The sequence below is a fragment of the Protomyctophum parallelum genome (genome assembly GCF_964188405.1).
Source record: "Protomyctophum parallelum genome assembly, chromosome: 14".
NCBI lineage: Eukaryota > Metazoa > Chordata > Actinopteri > Myctophiformes > Myctophidae > Protomyctophum > Protomyctophum parallelum.
This window is the reverse complement of record NC_139709.1, coordinates 16,957,248-16,976,967: the sequence shown is the minus strand read 5'-3', so window position 1 is coordinate 16,976,967 and position 19,720 is coordinate 16,957,248. Positions and strand designations below refer to the sequence as shown.

Below are 19,720 nucleotides of genomic sequence, written 5' to 3'. Positions count from 1 at the left end.
TTCCAGTGAGCCTGACTCTGTTTGACCTGAATGGATAAAGGAACGTTAATTTGTATCATTGGTAACAGCTGTGACGGAAGTAACATTACACGACTATTTATGTCAACATGGCTGTTCAAAGGTCAATAAAATGCAATTGCTTCAATATACAATAAAAAGCAGAGAAGAGATATTGACAGCTTTCATAGTGCACATTCATGAATAGGAATGCTCATAATGCAGTATACTGTATATCCTTTATATTACACGTAAAATAGTGAATACTATTAGTATTCACTTTGAATTTGGTTTGCCAGGTGGTCAGACCGGTTTTCTGTAACTCATCTCACACTGTCTACGACGTTGTCCTGGTGAGACAAACCACACCCAAACTATGACAAAACATAAGACCAGCCTTTAATTGCTTCCCTGGTCTGATCTCGACTCTTTATGCATGTTGTTCGTGGGATGGTTTCAATTTCCCATCCAATATCTTTCATATGTTTTCTGTGTTTTATATTGTGTTTCATCCCATGATGCAGACAATATGGAGGGAGGGGGGTACAATGTTTTTAAAAGTTAAAACAGATGCAAAGGACAATTTAGAAGTAGTATTTCAGTGGTTCTCAGTGGGGACCGTCAGCGTTCCTTGAGGGAGTTCCAAATGGGCCCTTATATATAGGGCCGTAACTCTGAGAGTGTACAGACGGAACACTCTCAGAGCCATGGGGGTCCTTGACATTAAAACGTTTGTGAACCACTGTGTCTGTGGGCATGGTGAGTGACTACCTTCTGCAGAGCATCCTCCTCTAGCTTCCTCTTCTTCTCCAGCTGTTTGTTAGCAGCATTGGGCTGCTCCTCCTGGGAGCGGCTGGTGGACCACTGGGCCTTCTGGTACTCCTCTCTCCGCTGGGCCTGCAGCGCTCGTGCCTTGCGCACGCCCGCGTCCGCCTCGTGCTGTGTGAGAGCACAAGACCCACAGACAGGTGAGGTGAGGTGAGGCACTGGCCGGCCATGACGTAGGATCGCAAACGCGCTCATGCATACACAAACACGCTTGGGGCTTAAGTGGCTCTCTTTACTTCCTTGTGCGGTGGAAAGTGAACACAAACAAGACGAGTTGTGAAAAGTCATCTTGTCCAAGTACACAAATCTGCACAGCTACACATGAAGAACAATGGTTTAATGATCAGAACAAGCCTAGTGTAGTTCAGCTGGACCCTCATGGATACAGCCAGCCAACTTCTCTCGTATTTGTGATCTAATGCCCGTTTTGGACCGGTAGACTCAAAGTCGAGTGATTCTTTCAAAAACAAAACTGATATTATGTTCCAATGTGAAAGCGTTTACGCCAACTATGGGACTATTGATCCTGCTTGGCTTGACTTCTCTGGGGTGCAATTAAGACATTTAAGCACTGATAAGGGGACTAAGTATTAATTTGTTTATAATGAATCATTGGCAAACAAATCACAAAATCTGACCAAGTGAGTGCATTCCAGGGCTCTGTCTCTGTTTTGACTGTTATAAAAGCTTGGCAAGTATACACAATAATCCAGAAGTCATAATTCTTCATCATTATATCACTAGGGGGCATAGATGATATATTGTGTCTGACACACAGTAAAATCATCAAAAGTTACAAATGGATAAATGAACTATGAATGCCCTTGCAGTCCCCATATGGACTGTATATATTCTTCTACAGAGCCTCACCATTTTCTTCTGCTCTCTCTGCCACTGATCCTTAATGTCTTTCCTCAGCTTGTCCAGTTCATTTTTGCGGGTTTGGAGGGGCTGAGAAAGAAGATCAATGATGAATGGATTGCTGTGGTACCAACATTTAAAAACGGCATTTAACAAAAGCTTAGACTGGTTTTAGTTGAGTCGAGTGAGACTCTTCAAAGACAAATAATTAGCCTTTTACCCACGTTAGGGCCCTAGGTGGATTAATTACCTGTATAAATTTATTGGTTTGGAGGGCCATTGCAGTCTGAACGAGGAGCTGGTTGTATTCAATGTCATTCTTGAACGTGGAGACATAGATATCCCTAAATGGCATGTAGTCCTTTGGAAAAAAGAAAACCGAATGAATAATCCAGTAAGTAATACATTTATTCCTTCTTTTATATATCAATGTGTTAATCTTCAGGAATAAGTGTGCACAATAAATACAGTTCATATAACCCATTCAAACCTGTTGCAACCTATACTTTTTTTATAGCTTTGAATCTGGGAGTTACCTCTGAAGAATTTGACGGTTTTCAGAAACCTTAAGTTAGGCCTTTTTAGAATCGGTCTCAGGTCTAAATGGGTTAATAACAGCGATAAGACCATGTTGTTTACCTGCTGACTTGCCAGTGTCCTTGAAGACTCTGCCATTTTGGCATAGCTCTTAGCATAGTCAATATCTGAAAGAGAATGCAAACATTAGTTCATACTCACACATACAACCAATCAAACGCACATGTCTTTGTTTGTGTGTGGATCCATGGAAGGTTTTTGTAGAGTGGGTTGGGACACTGGGTTGGGTAGAGTGGGTTGGGACACTGGGTTGGGTAGAGTGGGTTGGGACACTGGGTTGGGTAGAGTGGGTTGGGACACTGGGTTGGGTAGAGTGGGTTGGGACACTGGTTTGGGACCCATTTGTGGTTCGCGGACACATTTTTATGGGTCGCCTTATTTTCTGTTTCCACATTTTGTTATTAATTATTATTATTTCAAAACATTTTCAAAAAATAAATCCCCCAAAAAGCAACATTTTCCACAAATTAAAAACAAATTAAATGTTTTATTATTTTTGTTTTAGAAGTAGCAGTGAAAATAGCCGATCTGCAAGCTCTTTTGGGTCACGGGCTAAAAGGTTTGGGAACCACTGAACTACGGTATGTATTCTACTCTTTAACCTATGTCTTTCAAGGTCCGTTTTGCATCATGGGAGGTCCTCGTACTGAGTGCATAAGCACATAAGTTGTTTAACTTTGATGTAGTCATTTTTCTGATGTGTTCCAGGCATGTTGTCTTTTATGTACTGTTTATAAACCATTTGACACTGAGACAGCCATATGGCTGCCGCTGTTAGATGGTTGGACATGTTGCTTTATTGTGCCATTCGTCAGGGTTCTGTCACTTAACTGGTCTATGGTAGGCCTACAGCAGCAAACATATGTTCAACGTGAATCTGTTAGGAGTTATATGAGTTTGCTTAACAGAATTTGTTTCCCTTATTCCAGGTCATAACAACCAACTGTGCGCATATTTGTTGGCAATAAAATATCTGTTATAGAATAATACAATTATTATATTCTAAGCTATATGTCCTATGACTCGCTACAACGGCTACAATATAATTGACCTGTGTATTGAAGTGATCCCTGCCTAAATTGTCAGGTAGGACAAACCAAGCCCTGCAGGATTTGAGAAGCATGTTTAGTTTCCCCTCAGTGCGGCAGCACACAGCCTATAGGCCCTATATGGTGTTAAGGTCTCACCCATGGCCAGTCTCTGCCTATACAGTATGGTGTTAAGGTCTCACCCATGGCCAGTCTCTGCCTATATGGTGTTAAGGTCTCACCCATGGCCAGTCTCTGCCTATATATGGTGTTAAGGTCTCACCCACGGCCAGTCTCTGCCTATATGGTGTTAAGGTCTCACCCACGGCCAGTCTCTGCCTATATATGGTGTTAAGGTCTCACCCACGGCCAGTCTCTGCCTATATATGGTGTTAAGGTCTCACCCATGGCCAGTCTCTGCCTATATGGTGTTAAGGTCTCACACACGGCCAGTCTCTGCCTATATGGTGTTAAGGTCTCACCCACGGCCAGTCTCTGCCTATATGGTGTTAAGGTCTCCCCCATGGCCAGTCTCTGCACCTATATATGTTGTTAAGGTCTCACCCACGGCCAGTCTCTGCCTATATATGTTGTTAAGGTCTCACCCATGGCCAGTCTCTGCCTATATATGTTGTTAAGGTCTCACCCATGGCCAGTCTCTGCCTATATATGGTGTTAAGGTCTCCCCCATGGCCAGTCTCTGCCTATATGGTGTTAAGGTCTCCCCCATGGCCAGTCTCTGCCTATATGGTGTTAAGGTCTCACCCATGGCCAGTCTCTGCCTATATGGTGTTAAGGTCTCACCCATGGTCAGTCTCTTGTCCATCCAGGCCAGCAGGTCTTTGACGTACTTGGACCAGGCCTTGGCGTAGAGCAGCGCCGACTCCACGCCGCTGTCGTTCTTCAGCAGGGCGAGGTCCACCTCCTCCTCCCGCGACAGCGCCACCTCCGGCCCTGGTGGTCAGCACAGGAATTACCACAGCACGTCAAAACACAGAACTAATAGAGTGCACCATACACTAGCATTAACATTAGGCTTTTTTGTTTGTTTTCTCCAAGAATCAAGATTCACAAATTGAGCGCTGCCCTGGGCCCACCCCCATACTGCGCTTGACATTCTTTGGTTTTGGTTCCTCCACATTGTAGCAGCAATAACAAAGACATTTTCAAGAATAGCAACAATAGCAAGTAGTAGAAGGTAGAGAAAAACAGCAAAGCAGGTATATGGGTCAATAGTCATAGCATACTTTGAGTTGATTGAAGGTGTCGTGTCCTACATCTCCATAATATGTATGTGTGTTTAACTATCATAGATAGATAGATAGATAGATAGATAGATAGATAGATAGATAGATAGATAGATAGATAGATAGATAGATAGATAGATAGATAGATAGATAGATAGATAGATAGATAGATAGATAGATAGATAGATAGATAGATAGATAGATAGATAGATAGATAGATAGATAGATAGATAGATAGATAGATAGTCTTATTAGCAAAGCAAAGTGCCAGTGTTCGTGGCATGAGTTTAAGTAGTCAGGTAGGTGTGCGTGAGAGGTTCTTTACAGGATGGTGAGCGTGCGTGCGTGCGTGCGTCTGTGACTGTGTGACAGCTGACTGTGGGGCTGGGAAAATGTTATATAATATTTTTTTAGTCGTACAAAATTGTTTCAGAATTAAATATTTCATATACTATCAATGAAAAGTGAAACATATCATATAAACATATTCATTCTTATTTGGTTCAGTTCCAGTTCCTCTTCAAGCGTATGGGTAGGAATGAAGCAAATAAGAAACAGAAACCAGGAAGATACAGAAGGGACAGTCTGGGAGGATAAACACATTGTGAAAAGCTTTTGACAGTACCCTTGCTTATGGCTGGGATATAAAGTGGAATATAATATCTTCCACTGTATTAGTTTGACTGACTGCCCAGACATATGTACTATATACACACACAGTATATATATATTAGCCTCTTAATCCTCTTATTACTCTTATTCACCACAACTGGCGACAGACTGCATGGGCTAACTACTGTAAATGTTATGGTTGTTCATTGATACTTATGTCTTATGTGTTTTATGTCTCCTTTTTTGCTAGTTGGTATCTTATTTCTTACTACTGTGCAAACCTCTGAATATATATTCTTTTAAAGCAAATTTTCTTTTACTCAAATCTTTGCTTCTGGCGGTTCGTCTGAGCACCACCGATATAGCAACATAAGTTTTTCAGAAAACTGTTAGGACTTAGAAGACATTTTGACCTCAGGTCATAATGCGTTAATACTTAATAGCTATAACCTCTGTATGCATGGCGATGTAATCCCCCCCTCCCCCCAACAATAACCAGTGCTGCCAAAAGCACCTCCCTCTCAGCACCAGCCCCATGTGTTTCCCATCCCACGCGTTTAACTATTCCTAAACAGACCAGGAATGTCAGACATTTGGAAAGAGAGACGGAAGAAGAAGAAAAAGAAAGAAAGAAACAAAAAGAAAAAAGAAAATAAAAGAAAAATAAAAGAAGGCCAGCCCGCAGCAAGTATGGAGAAAAAAAAGCTGCAGAAATAACAGGGGTTAGCACCGAGGTTCAGGGCGGGTCTACCTCAGGCATCTGGGAGGCTGAAGGAGCTCTCTAAATCATTTAGCTAAGGCTCACAGGCTGACACTCTGGGCCCAAGGGCTACAAGCCGGCCATTAAATGGTTTTTCAAAGCAGCCATTAATAATCATTATGCATTCCACTATTGGAAGCTGTTTAGCCTGTGTTTTATGCTTACCTGCAAGGTCGCTTTTCTCCGAGACATATCCTCTGGGATCCACCGAGAGATTATCATAAGACTGTGTACAAAAAGAATTAAGAGACGTTTTTATTGTTGTTGTTGAAAATAGTAGACTGTAAGTCGGGTGGGGCACGACAAGGGGGGTATTATTTAAGCCAAAAGCCCAGTGGCCCATAAAATGTTGCTTTTTTTCAATGCCATGCTAAAATAGAGAAAGCAAGCCTTTGAGGTTCAAGTAGAGGTTTGTTGTAAAATAAATCACCCCCTTTAATACAACCCTCGCACCACAAAACACAACCCTACGAACCCTGTCATGTTTCAAAGCAACACTTTGAAGAGAAACAGCCACCCAGACAGCTGAGTGGAGCTCAAAGCAGAGGTCCAATCTGAACTACTGTACGTTCTGACGGGAAGCTTAACCTATCATAGACATTATCATTTATCAGTTGATAATACAATCATGTTTTGTATTAATAATCTAAATCTGCAAAGTAAAAGTAACTAAAGCTGTTAAAAAGTACAATAATTGCCTGTGAGATGTATTAAAGTATAAAACAAAGTAAGAACTTAGTTAAATGTACTGTGTTACTTCACACCACTGGCAACAAGAGAGACACAATCAGTAATAAAGAAAATCAAGGGATATATACAAACACAGAGTTCATTTACTTAACATTTACATTTTACTTAACACATGTACATTTACTCTATAGACACATATACCCTAACCGGGTCTGAGTGGTTATATTTGTGCACTCTCTGAGATTAAAGAAACTGGATTTTACAGTGTAAGAAACGAGGAAGGAAGGAAGCTGTAAGAATTGTGTGTCTCACCCTGCTTCTTCTAGACTGGGGGGACCCCAACCCTGAGCCGCTGTCAACATCTCCCATAAGGAAGTCAGACACTCTGAAAGCCAGACGACAGCGCAGCATTTTAGATAGTTATTAAAACATGAAAGAGTCAACAGTGTTTAGAAGCTATAACGTTGTATAAAGGATCTTTTTTTTAAATGATTAAAAGTGGACTTTTACAGTGTATGTGGACACTTGGTGGATATGATGGAGGGTGAGGGGAGGGGACACTGGGGGGGCACTGTACAGGAACAGAAGGTACTGTACAGGAAGGGAGACACTATACTTGAATCATACAGTATAAGTAAGAGTATAGCTGCTAGTTCAGACTGTGACATACTTGATTGCGTTTCCTTTTTGTTTCTGTCTTGGTTTTGTTTTGTTCGGATTTAGATTTTTCGTCAGATACATTCACCCATAGTCGTTTAAAGAAGGAAAAAATGTGGACTGTGATCGGGTCAAGTTGTCACAGTAAAGGAGCAATATTATGACCAACATCCCTACTATCTATCTTAAATGTTGAGTCCTTTCAGTGATGTCATCAGGGGACACATTTCATGTCAAATGAAGTACAACCTATCCACAATAATTGTGTCCCTAAAAAATAACAAAAAGGAAAAGTGTTTGTAGATGGTCTATATTTGTATGATGAAGTATAAAGTGCTTATACTGTGTAGGACAACCCTTGTGAGTCCGATTTCTTGGTTCATTGACATAATGTGGAATGTTCTGTCATGCTTGTCAGTGAGCTGATGTATTGAGTATAAATGCCCAGAAATAAGCCCATAAGCCATGAGCCGTAGCTCGTCTTTACACAGCATAAACTATGCTTAAGTGAAAATGATGAAATGAAACCACTGAGGGAAGCTATTGGCAATGCATCAGCTTCAAATGACTTCTATTATAGGCTTAGCACAGTGACATGGGCTTGTAGGAATCCAATGAGTTACAGTACATACATAGTAGTACCATACACTGGCCCCATTGGAGTTCCTGTTTGCTGCCCGAAAACGGTCGTAAAAACTTGACAGCGTTGAAAAGGTTAACAAACATTGTACTCACACATTGCCGAACGTGAATGCCAAAGTGTCAATGGAAGCGTATATCTCGCCGAATATAGCCTTTTTGTTGTCTTGAGTCACTTCCTTGAAGTTAACGCCTGTTGGGGGTGAGATAAACAAACCACACGAGAGCCATGAGAACGTCTCTCTCCCAAAATACAACTGCATTCACAGCCAACGTTCGTACGGCTCAATCACTCAGCGAAAGCATTCAGAGAACTACACTTGTCCCCGCCTGGACAATTACATTATAGTGTGCAGTTACTGTCAGCATAAACATTCAAATTAGACCATTGATTAGATTTCATTCACCGCATTAATACTTTCAGAATGCATTCTTTATTTACCCATTGTTATTATAATGTATGCACTCAGGCATTGCTGTGTATATATGAGCTTTTTTGAGGAAAAATATAATTATTAACAGTAGCACATCGTAAAAGTTAGCCCAGTGCTGTTGACATTAGCATATGGACAAGTTAGTCCAGTGTAGAACAGATATACAGATATACCTCATAGAAAAGCTTCCTCAACGAAACAGAAATGAGCAAAAGTAGCGTACAGTACAGGCTGCAGGAACATTGTTATCTGATTCTTCTCAACCACCAAGAGCGGTTGGGTTTGAATATCTTCAAAGGACAAGAACGAGCGTTTATATAAGTGTCCTCCTTTGCTCCTGTATGTCCATATTCGACCACAGGTGATCTTCCATTTTGATCAGGCACAGACGAAATGAAGACATCTTTGTTTGAGTGGTCCAAGACTATTCGCGTTTGGCGGCCATCGAGTGTTGATGATTCTTCGAGAACTGAACCTCTGCATGTAGCTTTCTCTAACCGGAAACGTTGACTCAGCGAGAGGACATTTGCAGAAGGCAATCAGGGGAACCGAAGTCACAGGCGGATAAATCCAACTTCAGAGAGTGCTTCCTGTCTCCCCACCACAGGAAACACTTGCACAGCTTGAGCTCCACGACAGCTGAGCAAAACTTTCAGCTAACGTCACAACACTTAGCCTTTCTCTCTGACACCTGTCAACTTCTGTTCAGTACCAGGGACCCTGTAACTCAAGGACCCCCCTCAACCGCTCAACCGCTGAGTAAAGTGGCCTTAGTCGTCAGCAGACCTTCAGAGCTCCGATTGTGAGTTACTGTCATCTTGGTAATTCCATTTCCACTCATTCCAGAGAAGAGAGGAAACTCCCCATGGCACCTGTGGGTTGATTCCCAGTAAATTTCCAGATTACTTCACAAAACAAAACCAGGCAGTGATGGCCTGCAGGCCCCCAAAAGGACGACAGAAAATGCCAGAGCGACTGAAGCCAGAGCCTCCCTGGAACCCGAATGCTATACGTGTTACTCTGAGGCCCCTGTGCAGGAGCACCGACTTCTTCCTCAGGACATCCTGTGGGTCTCACAACAATGATTCCAGCCCTGCCCCCTCCACCCCTCCCACCCACGGACACCACTGAAATATGGGAACTGCATCATTCAAGCACAAGGGCCATTGTTTTGTCACTGAGAGCTTCAACTAGGGACAATTAGCCTGTGAAAAATGATTTTTGGGTGAGTTAAACCATGTGCGTCAGCCCAGCTGTCAATTTCTCTCACAACTTTTGAGAGCATGACTTTGTTTGACAGATACAGCTCACAATTGGCCGGCGGTTCGCTCAGAGTTGCGGTATTGACTGGTTCACAGAACTCTTTTCTGTGAGCTACGCTATGAACTGATGGGCACAGACATGGCACAGCACAAGGACAGAAAATGGTCTGTGGCAACAGTGGCATATGCACTCAGGAGGTGGAGGAGGTGGGGAAGGGAAGGAGGAAATTTCAATAACATTGGAAAGTTGACACTTTTATTGGCCTGCCTCAGAAATGCTAGAAGGAGGAATGGGGGGGAAACAGCCCTTGTGGGACGCAAGCGCAAGAGAGAAAGCTGGGCTTGGTTTTTTAACCAGTGATGAAGACTCTCTGCAGAGATCCTATCTGTGGCGATATGAGAACAGACAAGACAAAGTATGGATGATAATATGACAATGGCTTTTGTCTGAATAAATGAATGAAGCTCTGTGCGTCAGACGGCGGGGCTGAAATCTTTCATGTGTGTGTGACGGTGTCTACCGTGTCATTATAACACCTAGGCACAAGTAGATACGATCTGAGAGGCATTCGAAGCAGGCTGCGCGCATTCACGCGTTTCCCTGTTATTTCTGGATGCCGCCCAAACGGCCCCAGGTGCCCGATCATCAAAGTGTGGGTCTTCCAAGAACACGAGCGACAAGAAAACTCACTCTGAAAGGCACAGAGGTGCACAAGGCCTGTTATCATCCGGACCTTTGAGTTGTCATGTCACTAGAGTTTCACTGATTCATCCCTCTCTCAGCAGCTCCTTTTGTTTTTCCTTCACTCTGCCTGGCTCTTTGACTATGGCCACTATCGAGTTACCCACCCACCAGCCCAGAGGACAAGTTAGTTAGGCCGAGCATAGAGGTGATGTAAGCCACCCCCTGGTGGTCAGGATAATCCATGCTTGCACTTGTCCCCTTGGATATGTGAACAGGTTTACTGCAAATCTTCATTTAGAGTCTGGGGGAGGGTATTGCTTTTCAGATTTATTTATTTATTATTATTTTGTTTTTTACATATTCATGGGTCTACTCTGTTTGTATAGAAAAGCTGAGGAAGGCTGTGGTTATTATGCTAAATAACACCTATTGCCTATTTATTTTTTAAGTACCTCAAGGACATACTTGCATTTTGCCTATACCTACATAAGGTCCTAGCTAAAACATGCAAAACGCCTCGCAGAGATGGTGAGGTATTTATGCACAGGGAGGAGCAGTCAATCATGTGTCCATTCAGATGCCCGGTTGAAGAAATCGAGGTGCAAAGCTTCCCAAATAGCTGCCACGATGAACCCTATCCCTCAGGGTGATCTCACACAGTCAGTCTCCCTTTGTTTTCTTTTTCTTTTTTTGCATTCCCAGCATTGTTAGAGCACCTCTCACCAGGACAGAAATGAGAGACAGACGAATCGCATTCTTCAAAAGTTACAACGTGGCTCTGATGGCGAGATAGAGACAGGTGACCTGCAAGACAAATGCACCGACCGCAACAATAAGAAGAGCATGTAGAGCTACGTGGTCTTGCTAGGCCATGGAGTATGTTGCCAGGACGCCACCTCCCTCCCTCCGTCTGTGAAATATGGAATGCAAATTACACCCCTATGCAGCCTTCCCTCTGTGGATTCTTGTGTTCAGGCCAAGTGAAGAATTACCCTAGCCGAGGATCGCATTTCTGGCAGATGAACTCGCAAGTTTTGAGATTCCTTGTGCTTGTATTCATTCAGGAGAGGGAGGGAAGGGATTCTTTTGTTGAGCAAGACAATAATCACGTCTCTCACTCTGGAAGCCTTTTGGAAACAAGACAGAGGGCCAACTCGAACAGAGCAGGATTCAATCAAATAAACACATTGGCCCTGTCAGGCAGAAACCTTCCATCTCCACATTTCAACTGTTTTTCATAAATGAATGCCTTATTTTAAACTTCATCGTATGACAAGCGAAAAGCTCACAATGACATCACGTTGTGATTTGTTATTTTCACTATTTTTGAAAATGTTTCTCATGGCAGGCCAGCCGAGTGAAACTGGCAACACTGTCATAAAACGTCCTGAGAAGATATAAGACCGTCTGTGTGTTCACAAACATATTTTCTAATGTGTATTTAGGCCACCTAAAGTGAGTCAAGCCCAAAGCAGAGTGTCAGTTTTGTGCTTGTAATAAAATCCTAATCATAGTGAGAGCGCTCAAAACTTCAAAGGAAATAATAATGAGCTATGAATTTAAGAAACATCACACCCGTGTGAAGTGAGGGGCGCTAATATATTAATCCATTCTGGGCGGGAACCCCTTTTGGTGTTTTAACTAAGCATTATTATGTTATACTATTGAAAAATAGCAGAAGCTATCCGAGTGGCGCGCTACGAGCTTGTAGGAATATATAAGTAACTGACAGGCACCACACGTAATTAATTAAGCACCAGTAATTTAATTCAAGAATAAACATGTGAGTCAACATAAATCAAATGAAAGGAGTGCGCACACGAAGTACAGATTACAAGACACTTCTTTACGTTTTGTATAGTTTGTATATATTGCATAAATAATATGTGGGTGTCACAAAATCCCACAGCACACCTGGACTTGTTGAATGAAATGCACACGCTGGCACGTGACAAACACTGACCTTTGACTTTGGCGATGACCATGCCCGCAGCACCGAGGATGTCCACGGAGTTGAGGGTTTGGTGTTTGCCGATGACAGCCTTGAGAACTCGCAGTAGCTCGCCCAGACGCTCCTGGACCGTCTGCTGGAGACCCTCCTGGCTCTCTGGAGAAACAAAACAACAACAACTAAAGTTTAGTAACAAAAAGGTCCCACGTTCAATCCCTGAGACAACCCCTGTGTCCTTTCAACAAGTACTTCTGACTGACTGAATACAGTACTGGCTGAACCCTCAGCTGCACACTCGACATATAAACTGGCCATGAGTGAAATTGAAACAGAAAATCTGACAATGGAAAAAATAAATGAGTCAAGTCAAGTCAAGTCACTTTATAACAACTGTATAAATTACACTGCCTGACTGACTTGCCATGTTGAATCACAGGTCAACCTGCGTTGCTGCTATGGACAGGTGACGCTGCTGTGTTCATGCTTTTATCAAAATAGATTATTACGGTAGTAGTTCGAAAACATTGTCAAGTACCCCCAAATTGATAAAGGAAAGGAGGAAATAACAGGATTATTTGTGGTGTGGTGTGGTTGAGAGACGCTGAAAAATACATTTGTTGCCATGAAACCCATCTCGGAGCCAATCACTGTATTCAATCCGAAACTGACTCAACAAACCCAACGGCACACACCTATGGGCTGAAATGTTTCATGTGACAAAGTAAACATTTCCCTAACCCCGATGACAAGGTGTCATGTGGAGAAGGATACATTCCTATGTCATTTCTTCATGTATAAACAAGTTCATGAAGTGCATGCAAGAGGGGAATCGTTGTCTTTCTTTAGAAGTGTGATTGTTGCTACTAAACAACCATGATAAGCAGTGCTCAGAAACTGTGCACTGGGTGTTAGGTGTGCATTGTTTCAGCATAAAGTCGGCAATCTCTGCAATCCTATGAAGTAAAATAATTGTAAGATTGCTGTGAGTATATGTATGAGAGGACCACATTGAAAATAAGTTTTATTATAGTTTAGTTTATGTGTCATTATCAGTGCTGTATTTTATTATCAGTGCAAGTACAGTATAACTTTTTACTTAAATAAAGAAAAAGAAAGTAATAAAGAATCTCCAACAAAGAAGACCCTAACCACTTAATCCCTAATTTATTCTTTCCAAAATATAAAAAATATAGCTGATCTGCAAGCTCACAATGCATCACACAATGCAACGCATTCTAAGCTTGTATGTGGCTATTTTCACTATTTTTGAAAGGTCATTGACATTTTCACCTATGATGACATGCTCAAATAGGAAAGAATGCCAGGTTCAAAGTGATGGAAGGAATACATTGACTTGCAGCGATACATTTTGGATGCGTTCCTTCACTTCCTTGACATAGTCTCTCTGTCTAACTGCCCAACTGACCACTGATGAGCTACACTGATGTGTGGAAGACACTGATGTGTGGAAGACACTGATGAGCTACACTGATGTGTGGAAGACACTGATGTGTGGAAGACACTGATGTGTGGAAGACACTGATGAGCTACACTGATGTGTGGAAGACACTGATGTGTGGAAGACACTGATGAGCTACACTGATGTGTGGAAGACACTGATGTGTGGAAGACACTGATGTGTGGAAGACACTGATGTGTGGAAGACACTGATGTGTGGAAGACACTGATGAGCTACACTAATGTGTGGAAGACACTGATGTGTGGAAGACACTGATGTGTGGAAGACCACTGATGAGCTACACTGATGCTCGAAAGCTATCCCCGTTCTTTCTGCACCTGTCCCCATAAAGGGAATTTTCTGGAGCCTCTCCATTTCCTTGTGTTCCTACCATGGCCTTTACAGGTGACAATTGAAGAGGAAAACTAATCTACATCCGCATTCTGAATAATCCTCCAATTGTCTTAGTTAAAAGGCATCACATTCCCATCTGCCACTCTGTTATGAGAGGAATGCTTTTCTTGCGAAGTAGTGCAGGACTCTGTGGTGACGGGTTAATAATGCACCGTTTTAATCAGCTTTGTTCATCAATGGAAGGGTTAGTTTAACACCACATACACAACCCAACTAGAGGTTAAGTACCTTGCTTAACCACTTAAGCCCTATATACTTAGTTTTATGATCAATAGAGGAAATAGCTGATCAACAGGACTCTCAGAACGTGTCGTGAGCGTGTAGTTTGGCTATTTTCGGCGCACAAAAACAACACAACAAACTTCCTGTTACCAACAAGAATTTGCATGAGGGAATACCAAGGTTGAGCAAGAAAATAGCATCCAGGACAATGAGACTATAGCAGAACACTGCCTAAGACATCAAGAGCTGCCAGCCAGCAAACTAGTGCAGGAGCGCAAAGCACCAACAAGCTGGCCAGATGTATGGAGAACTGGGATGACGATGGAGGGCTCGTCTGAGGATGACTTAGAAATAACTATAAATTTAGCACATAGGTCTAGACTTTTTGAGAATATTTGCCTAATGACATGCCCAAAATAGGATGAATATGGCTAAGAACACTTCCATTTAAGCTGTAAAAGGAGGAGAGTTCTCACTTTCTCTTCTCAGACAGACAAAATCAACCACAATTTTGCCTTGTACAAGCAAGCTTCTCTCTAAACATTAGATACGTTCCTGTTCTGAAATCAGACAGTCACTGAAAATGAACAACTATCAACGCTGCATTTCTTTAAAACTGGTGAATATCTCCAAACAGTAAAACATATAAGACCTTGACCGACAACTTGCGCACAACCAAGTGTAACTCAGGCATTTGAATCTTGTCTTGCCAAGTGCCTCTGGTACTTTCTTCTTGTGGCGGCTCATTATCCTGCAGTTCAGTAGCATCACAAATAACTTAATCTCAGGTCTTAGGTCTGGATTAATACTGTTTACTATGCTCTGAACCAGTCTATTGAGTTAGTGCTTGTGTGCATGAAAGAGAGAGATGGGTGGGTAGGTTGGGTGTGGGTGGGATTTGAACACACACACACACACACACACACACACACACACACACACACACACACACACACACACACATACACACACACACACACACACACACACACTCACACTCACACACACAGAGAGAGAGAGAGAAAGGCTCTCATTTTCAGCCCCCCCCCCCCCCCCCCCCTTCCGTGATTCCTTTTTAACTTCTCAATAAATGCAACCTCTCATCTCATTCCTCTACCATGGTGTGGAGGACTTGATGAAAAACAGATGACTGTTGTTTCCAAACTGTGCCAGCCAGCTGCTCCTTCCAAAACGTGAGTAAAGCCTGCTTTATACTTTGTCGTTTGTCAGTGTCTCGCACCGAGCATAGCAGACATACAAGCTCACAGCGCATGTGATGCGATGCATCGCATGTGAGCTTGTGTGGCCTAATATTCTCTGTGATTCTCAGCACATGGCACCATCGCCCAACAGAACATAAATCAGGCTTCACACATGAACTCACCTGCAGTATCGTCTGGTGCCCACGTGCAGAAGCACTTCTGATTGCAATGCAGACTAGTAGAATGACTACACTTCCTTTCCTGACAGAACTTGTGTTAGGATTCAGGAAACTGCGTTTGATTGTTGAGTGTTTCAAACAAATGAATTGCATATAGGCCTAATCAATCATGTATCATAAATTCAGGTTTAGACAATTGCAAATTGTCAGATATACTCGATCATGAATTTTCATTTAATACAGAGAACACTACCGTGGTCTAAAATATAACAAAAATTATTAATATTGGGAACACGATGACGCATCATCACTCAATAAATGCTGTTGATTGGCCCAGGCCGCAGGCGTGGTGGTCCGGGCACCCTGGTAGGCTTCAATGCCAGCCGGACAGTGTGTTGCGTGTTCGAAACCCCGATCATGACCACCTTTGCTGCATGTTACTCCCCATCTCTCTCCGTATTTCATATCAGTCTAGTGTCCTATCAATAATGGCATAAATGCTATATAAATAAATGCTGTTGCTGTCATACTTCCCAGTGCCCACTCTTTAAACACACACACACACACACACACCCATCATGAGACTGTTAAGGCATTCTGCTAAAAGGCCGTCCTCCTCACTGGCCTGAAGCTGACTAATCTAACATAGCGTTGACCTCAGCCACACCCAACACAGGATTAGAGGACACCTGTGGGCTGCAAAGCAGGAGGGGGTCTGCAGGACTGAGTCGACTGACCCCAGGCAGGGAACCATGATGACACTCACACTTTGAAGACCTTTCCTGCCCAATTTAGCCATTTCCATTTCCCAATGTACTGCAGTAGTCCCTGGGGGAGGATGTAGTAAGTAGACAATCACATGACTCATGTTAGGCATGATACGATTCCCCTGACAGTGTGGAGACAGTGAGGAGTGGGAGAGTTTCTAGGGAAGCGATGAGGACACAATTGCTTAACTGCAACAGTTAACCAAACAAATCGATTTAATTGATTATTTAAAAATATTGATAATGTAATTAATAAAGGGATCGATTAATAAACTATCCATGCGGCGCCCGCTGGCCAAGTGGTCCAGGCGCATGCCACATATAGGCTTTGGCCTGACAGCGTGTCGCGTGTTCGAGTCCCGTTCATGACGACCTTTGTTGTGTGTCTCTCCCCTTCTCTCTCTCTCCCTCTTTCCTGTCTATCTTCACTTGATACTATCAATAAAGGCAGAAAAGCCAAAAACGAATCTTTAAAAATAAAATAAATCTATCCATATTTTTTGGGCATGTCATTACGCAAAAACATTTCAAAAATAGCCAATCTGATTGAATGATTGATTTATTGATTGAATACTAAATTAACTCTGTTGATATATAAAAAGTTCACACGCTTTTGTTTGTTGGAGCGCCCAGCCGAGATGCCAGGAACTGAACGCGGGTCCCTGCAGTCGATGGTGGACGTATTCCCCCACAACCCCCCCTTCACCACACGATGATAAGGGGCTCCTCCATTAAACATCATCCCATTCTTACTTTTATCCCTCAGCAGTGGTCCTCTGCGTGTGGGCTTGCCTTGTACATTATTAGCATATTCAAGAGCAAGGCAATAACGACAGGAACACTTGAGAAGCGATGCCTTTGAATAACAAAAGATGACAGACCAAAGATGAATGATGAGTTTCACCCTGGGCATCGATAGAGGTTCAATCTTATCTCGATCTCGAAGGATGTCAGTCACAGATGTTAATTGGATCGGATGTCACAGGTTTCTCCTTTCCATCCAAATGAGCTGATTTCAATTAGTGACTATTGTTCAGAATATAGAGGAGAGGATTCAAGGAGTGAAGGGGAAACCGGCAGTGTGAGTTACTTAACGCCCACTGATAACTATAAGGAGAAGCTCTATCGATATTAAATTGATATTTGATACAGTATGAGACTATAGATATCATCTACAATCGATATCGCCGTTCATGTGTAGCTGTAACTAGGCTACTAAAGAATCAGTTTAATTCACTGCTCTTCACACTCTTTGATCCCCAAGACAGACATAAGCAAACAAACTACTGTATTTATATTAACCGATTTAGACCTGAGGTAGATTCTACAAAGGTTTTCTGACAATCTTCAAATATTTACAAAGATTGAAAGGTATAACGTTAACGTAAAGGTATTCCAGGTATAAATGGGTTTAAAACAAGTCAATGACTCGTCACTCAGTCATATTATATCAGCTTGCAGCAATTCCAAAGCAACAAAATAACTCCACAGAAATGTCATGTACAGAGTGGGTAACGTGTGTGTGTGCGCGCGAGAGAGAGAGAGAGAGAGAGAGAGAGAGAGGAGAGAGAGAGAGAGAGAGAGAGAGAGAGAGAGAGAGATTAACATTCCAAACATTCCGGCTTCTTTTGGTGTCCTCCCAGGCTATGGGAAAACGTCCTCCCAGTCTATGGGAAATTGTGAGTCTGGGGGGAAAGTCTCCCCATTAAAGGATAGCCAATGGTCAAAAAGAGAAGAGAGAAGTGTTGAAGTATGAGGTGCCTGACACAGCTCTGCAAACTGATAAAAAAAGATTCAAGTCAGGTCCAATTCTGTGTGAAAGCTTACACATGAAACGTGTGTGAAACGAGTGGAGGCTGGCAGGCAGGAGAGGCTCAGTAAACAAGCGCTGGCCGCTTTCATTATCGCCCCACCAGGAAGTACACCATGTCACATCACTGCTGCGAAATTGGTTTTGTCACAACAATGGCATCAAAAGGGCTCTCTGGAAATTCACCCCCAACGATGGCGGGTAGTGCGTGTGTGTGTGTGTGTGTGTGTGTGTGTGTGTGTGTGTGTGTGTGTGTGTGTGTGTGTGTGTGTGTGTGTGTGTGTGTGTGTGTGTGTGTGTGTGTGTGTGCGCGTGGAGGGGGCGGGCTGGGCATTGTTTTTGGTGGAGATAATGCCGATGAGGCGTTCGGGGGGCCACGCCATATTGTTGAAAGGAAGACCCCCCGCCGGCACCCAGCCATAACTCAAGGCCGCTTTGTCTTTCCCTTTAACAGTTGGCGAGTCGAGCAGCCAGTGGCTCTGTGTTTGTTTTCGGCGAGATCAAGACCGCGGGTCTCCTCCAGGGCAAAGTTTGACAGTCAGGGGGTTTTCAAACGGCCTCAGCCTCTTTAGATGGGTGCATGAGTGCATGCATTAACCAATGCATTAACCACTGTATATACTGTATGTCATGCGACGAATAGCGAAAGTAGCAAATCTACAACATAGCAAAACTTGTTATAACAATGTTCTAACAGTGCAGCCTATCCTTGTGTGTGGCAGAGGGAGCCTACTGTTTTCCTTTATGTTACTGTTGGAAAAAATGTCGACAAAACCTTGTCCGCTGGTATTGCAAAATCCACACCGTGATTCTGTCCTACGAGGCAGGATCTACTCCACTTGTCTTGTGTAGGTTAATAACACATTGTCTTTACTAATCAACTAAGGTGTGTTATAAACTAAGACAATACTGTTTTTCAAATATTTGCTTTTGCTGATTTGACAGATTTCCGCGAGAATGTGTGTGTGTGTGTGTGTATGTGTGTGTGCGGGGGTTCTCATTGTGTGTGTGTGTATGTGGGGGGTGAGGGGTTCTCATTGTCTCGTAAAGACCTCTTTGTGTGTGTGTGTGTGTGTGTGTGTGTGTGTGTGTGTGTTTTTGTGTGTGTGTGTGTGTGTGTGTGTGTGTGTGTGTGTGTGTGTGTGTGTGTGTGTGTGTGTGTGTGTGTGTGTGTGTGTGTGTGTGTGTGTGTGTGTGTGTGTGTGCGTGTGTGTGTGTGTGTGTGTGTGTGTCAATGTAAACCCAATCCTCACATTGCCTGCCAGCAACTGTTGTAGCCACTTCCACCCCAGCTGATAATAACAGGCAATCAATTGGCCTGTCTGGACATGCAACGGTTACTCTATACTGACTTCACACGGAACAAGCCTCGGCGGCAGCCACGCTGCTGCTCACTCAAAGTTAACGGTGAAACCGCCG

At 43.0% G+C, this 19,720-nt stretch overlaps 1 protein-coding gene across 3 annotated transcripts in view; it reads right to left on the bottom strand.

Annotated features, from left to right (window-relative positions):
• The window catches only part of LOC310871086 (rho GTPase-activating protein 29-like), a 53,761-nt gene that overhangs the window by 16,334 nt on the left and 17,707 nt on the right, over positions 1-19,720 (bottom strand). For 2 of the 3 annotated variants that reach the window (XM_083782562.1, XM_083782563.1), the window contains exons 3-11: positions 12,261-12,404; positions 8,013-8,109; positions 6,933-7,005; positions 6,096-6,156; positions 4,116-4,265; positions 2,326-2,390; positions 1,937-2,047; positions 1,696-1,776; positions 769-936 (exon numbers count right to left, since the gene is read on the bottom strand). In XM_083782562.1, coding sequence (XP_083638688.1) covers positions 769-936; positions 1,696-1,776; positions 1,937-2,047; positions 2,326-2,390; positions 4,116-4,265; positions 6,096-6,156; positions 6,933-7,005; positions 8,013-8,109; positions 12,261-12,404 — 950 coding nt within the window. Of the gene's footprint in view, positions 1-768; positions 937-1,695; positions 1,777-1,936; positions 2,048-2,325; positions 2,391-4,115; positions 4,266-6,095; positions 6,157-6,932; positions 7,006-8,012; positions 8,110-8,523; positions 9,333-12,260; positions 12,405-19,720 lie in introns of those variants that run through there. The other variant, XM_083782564.1, reaches the window with a different exon arrangement.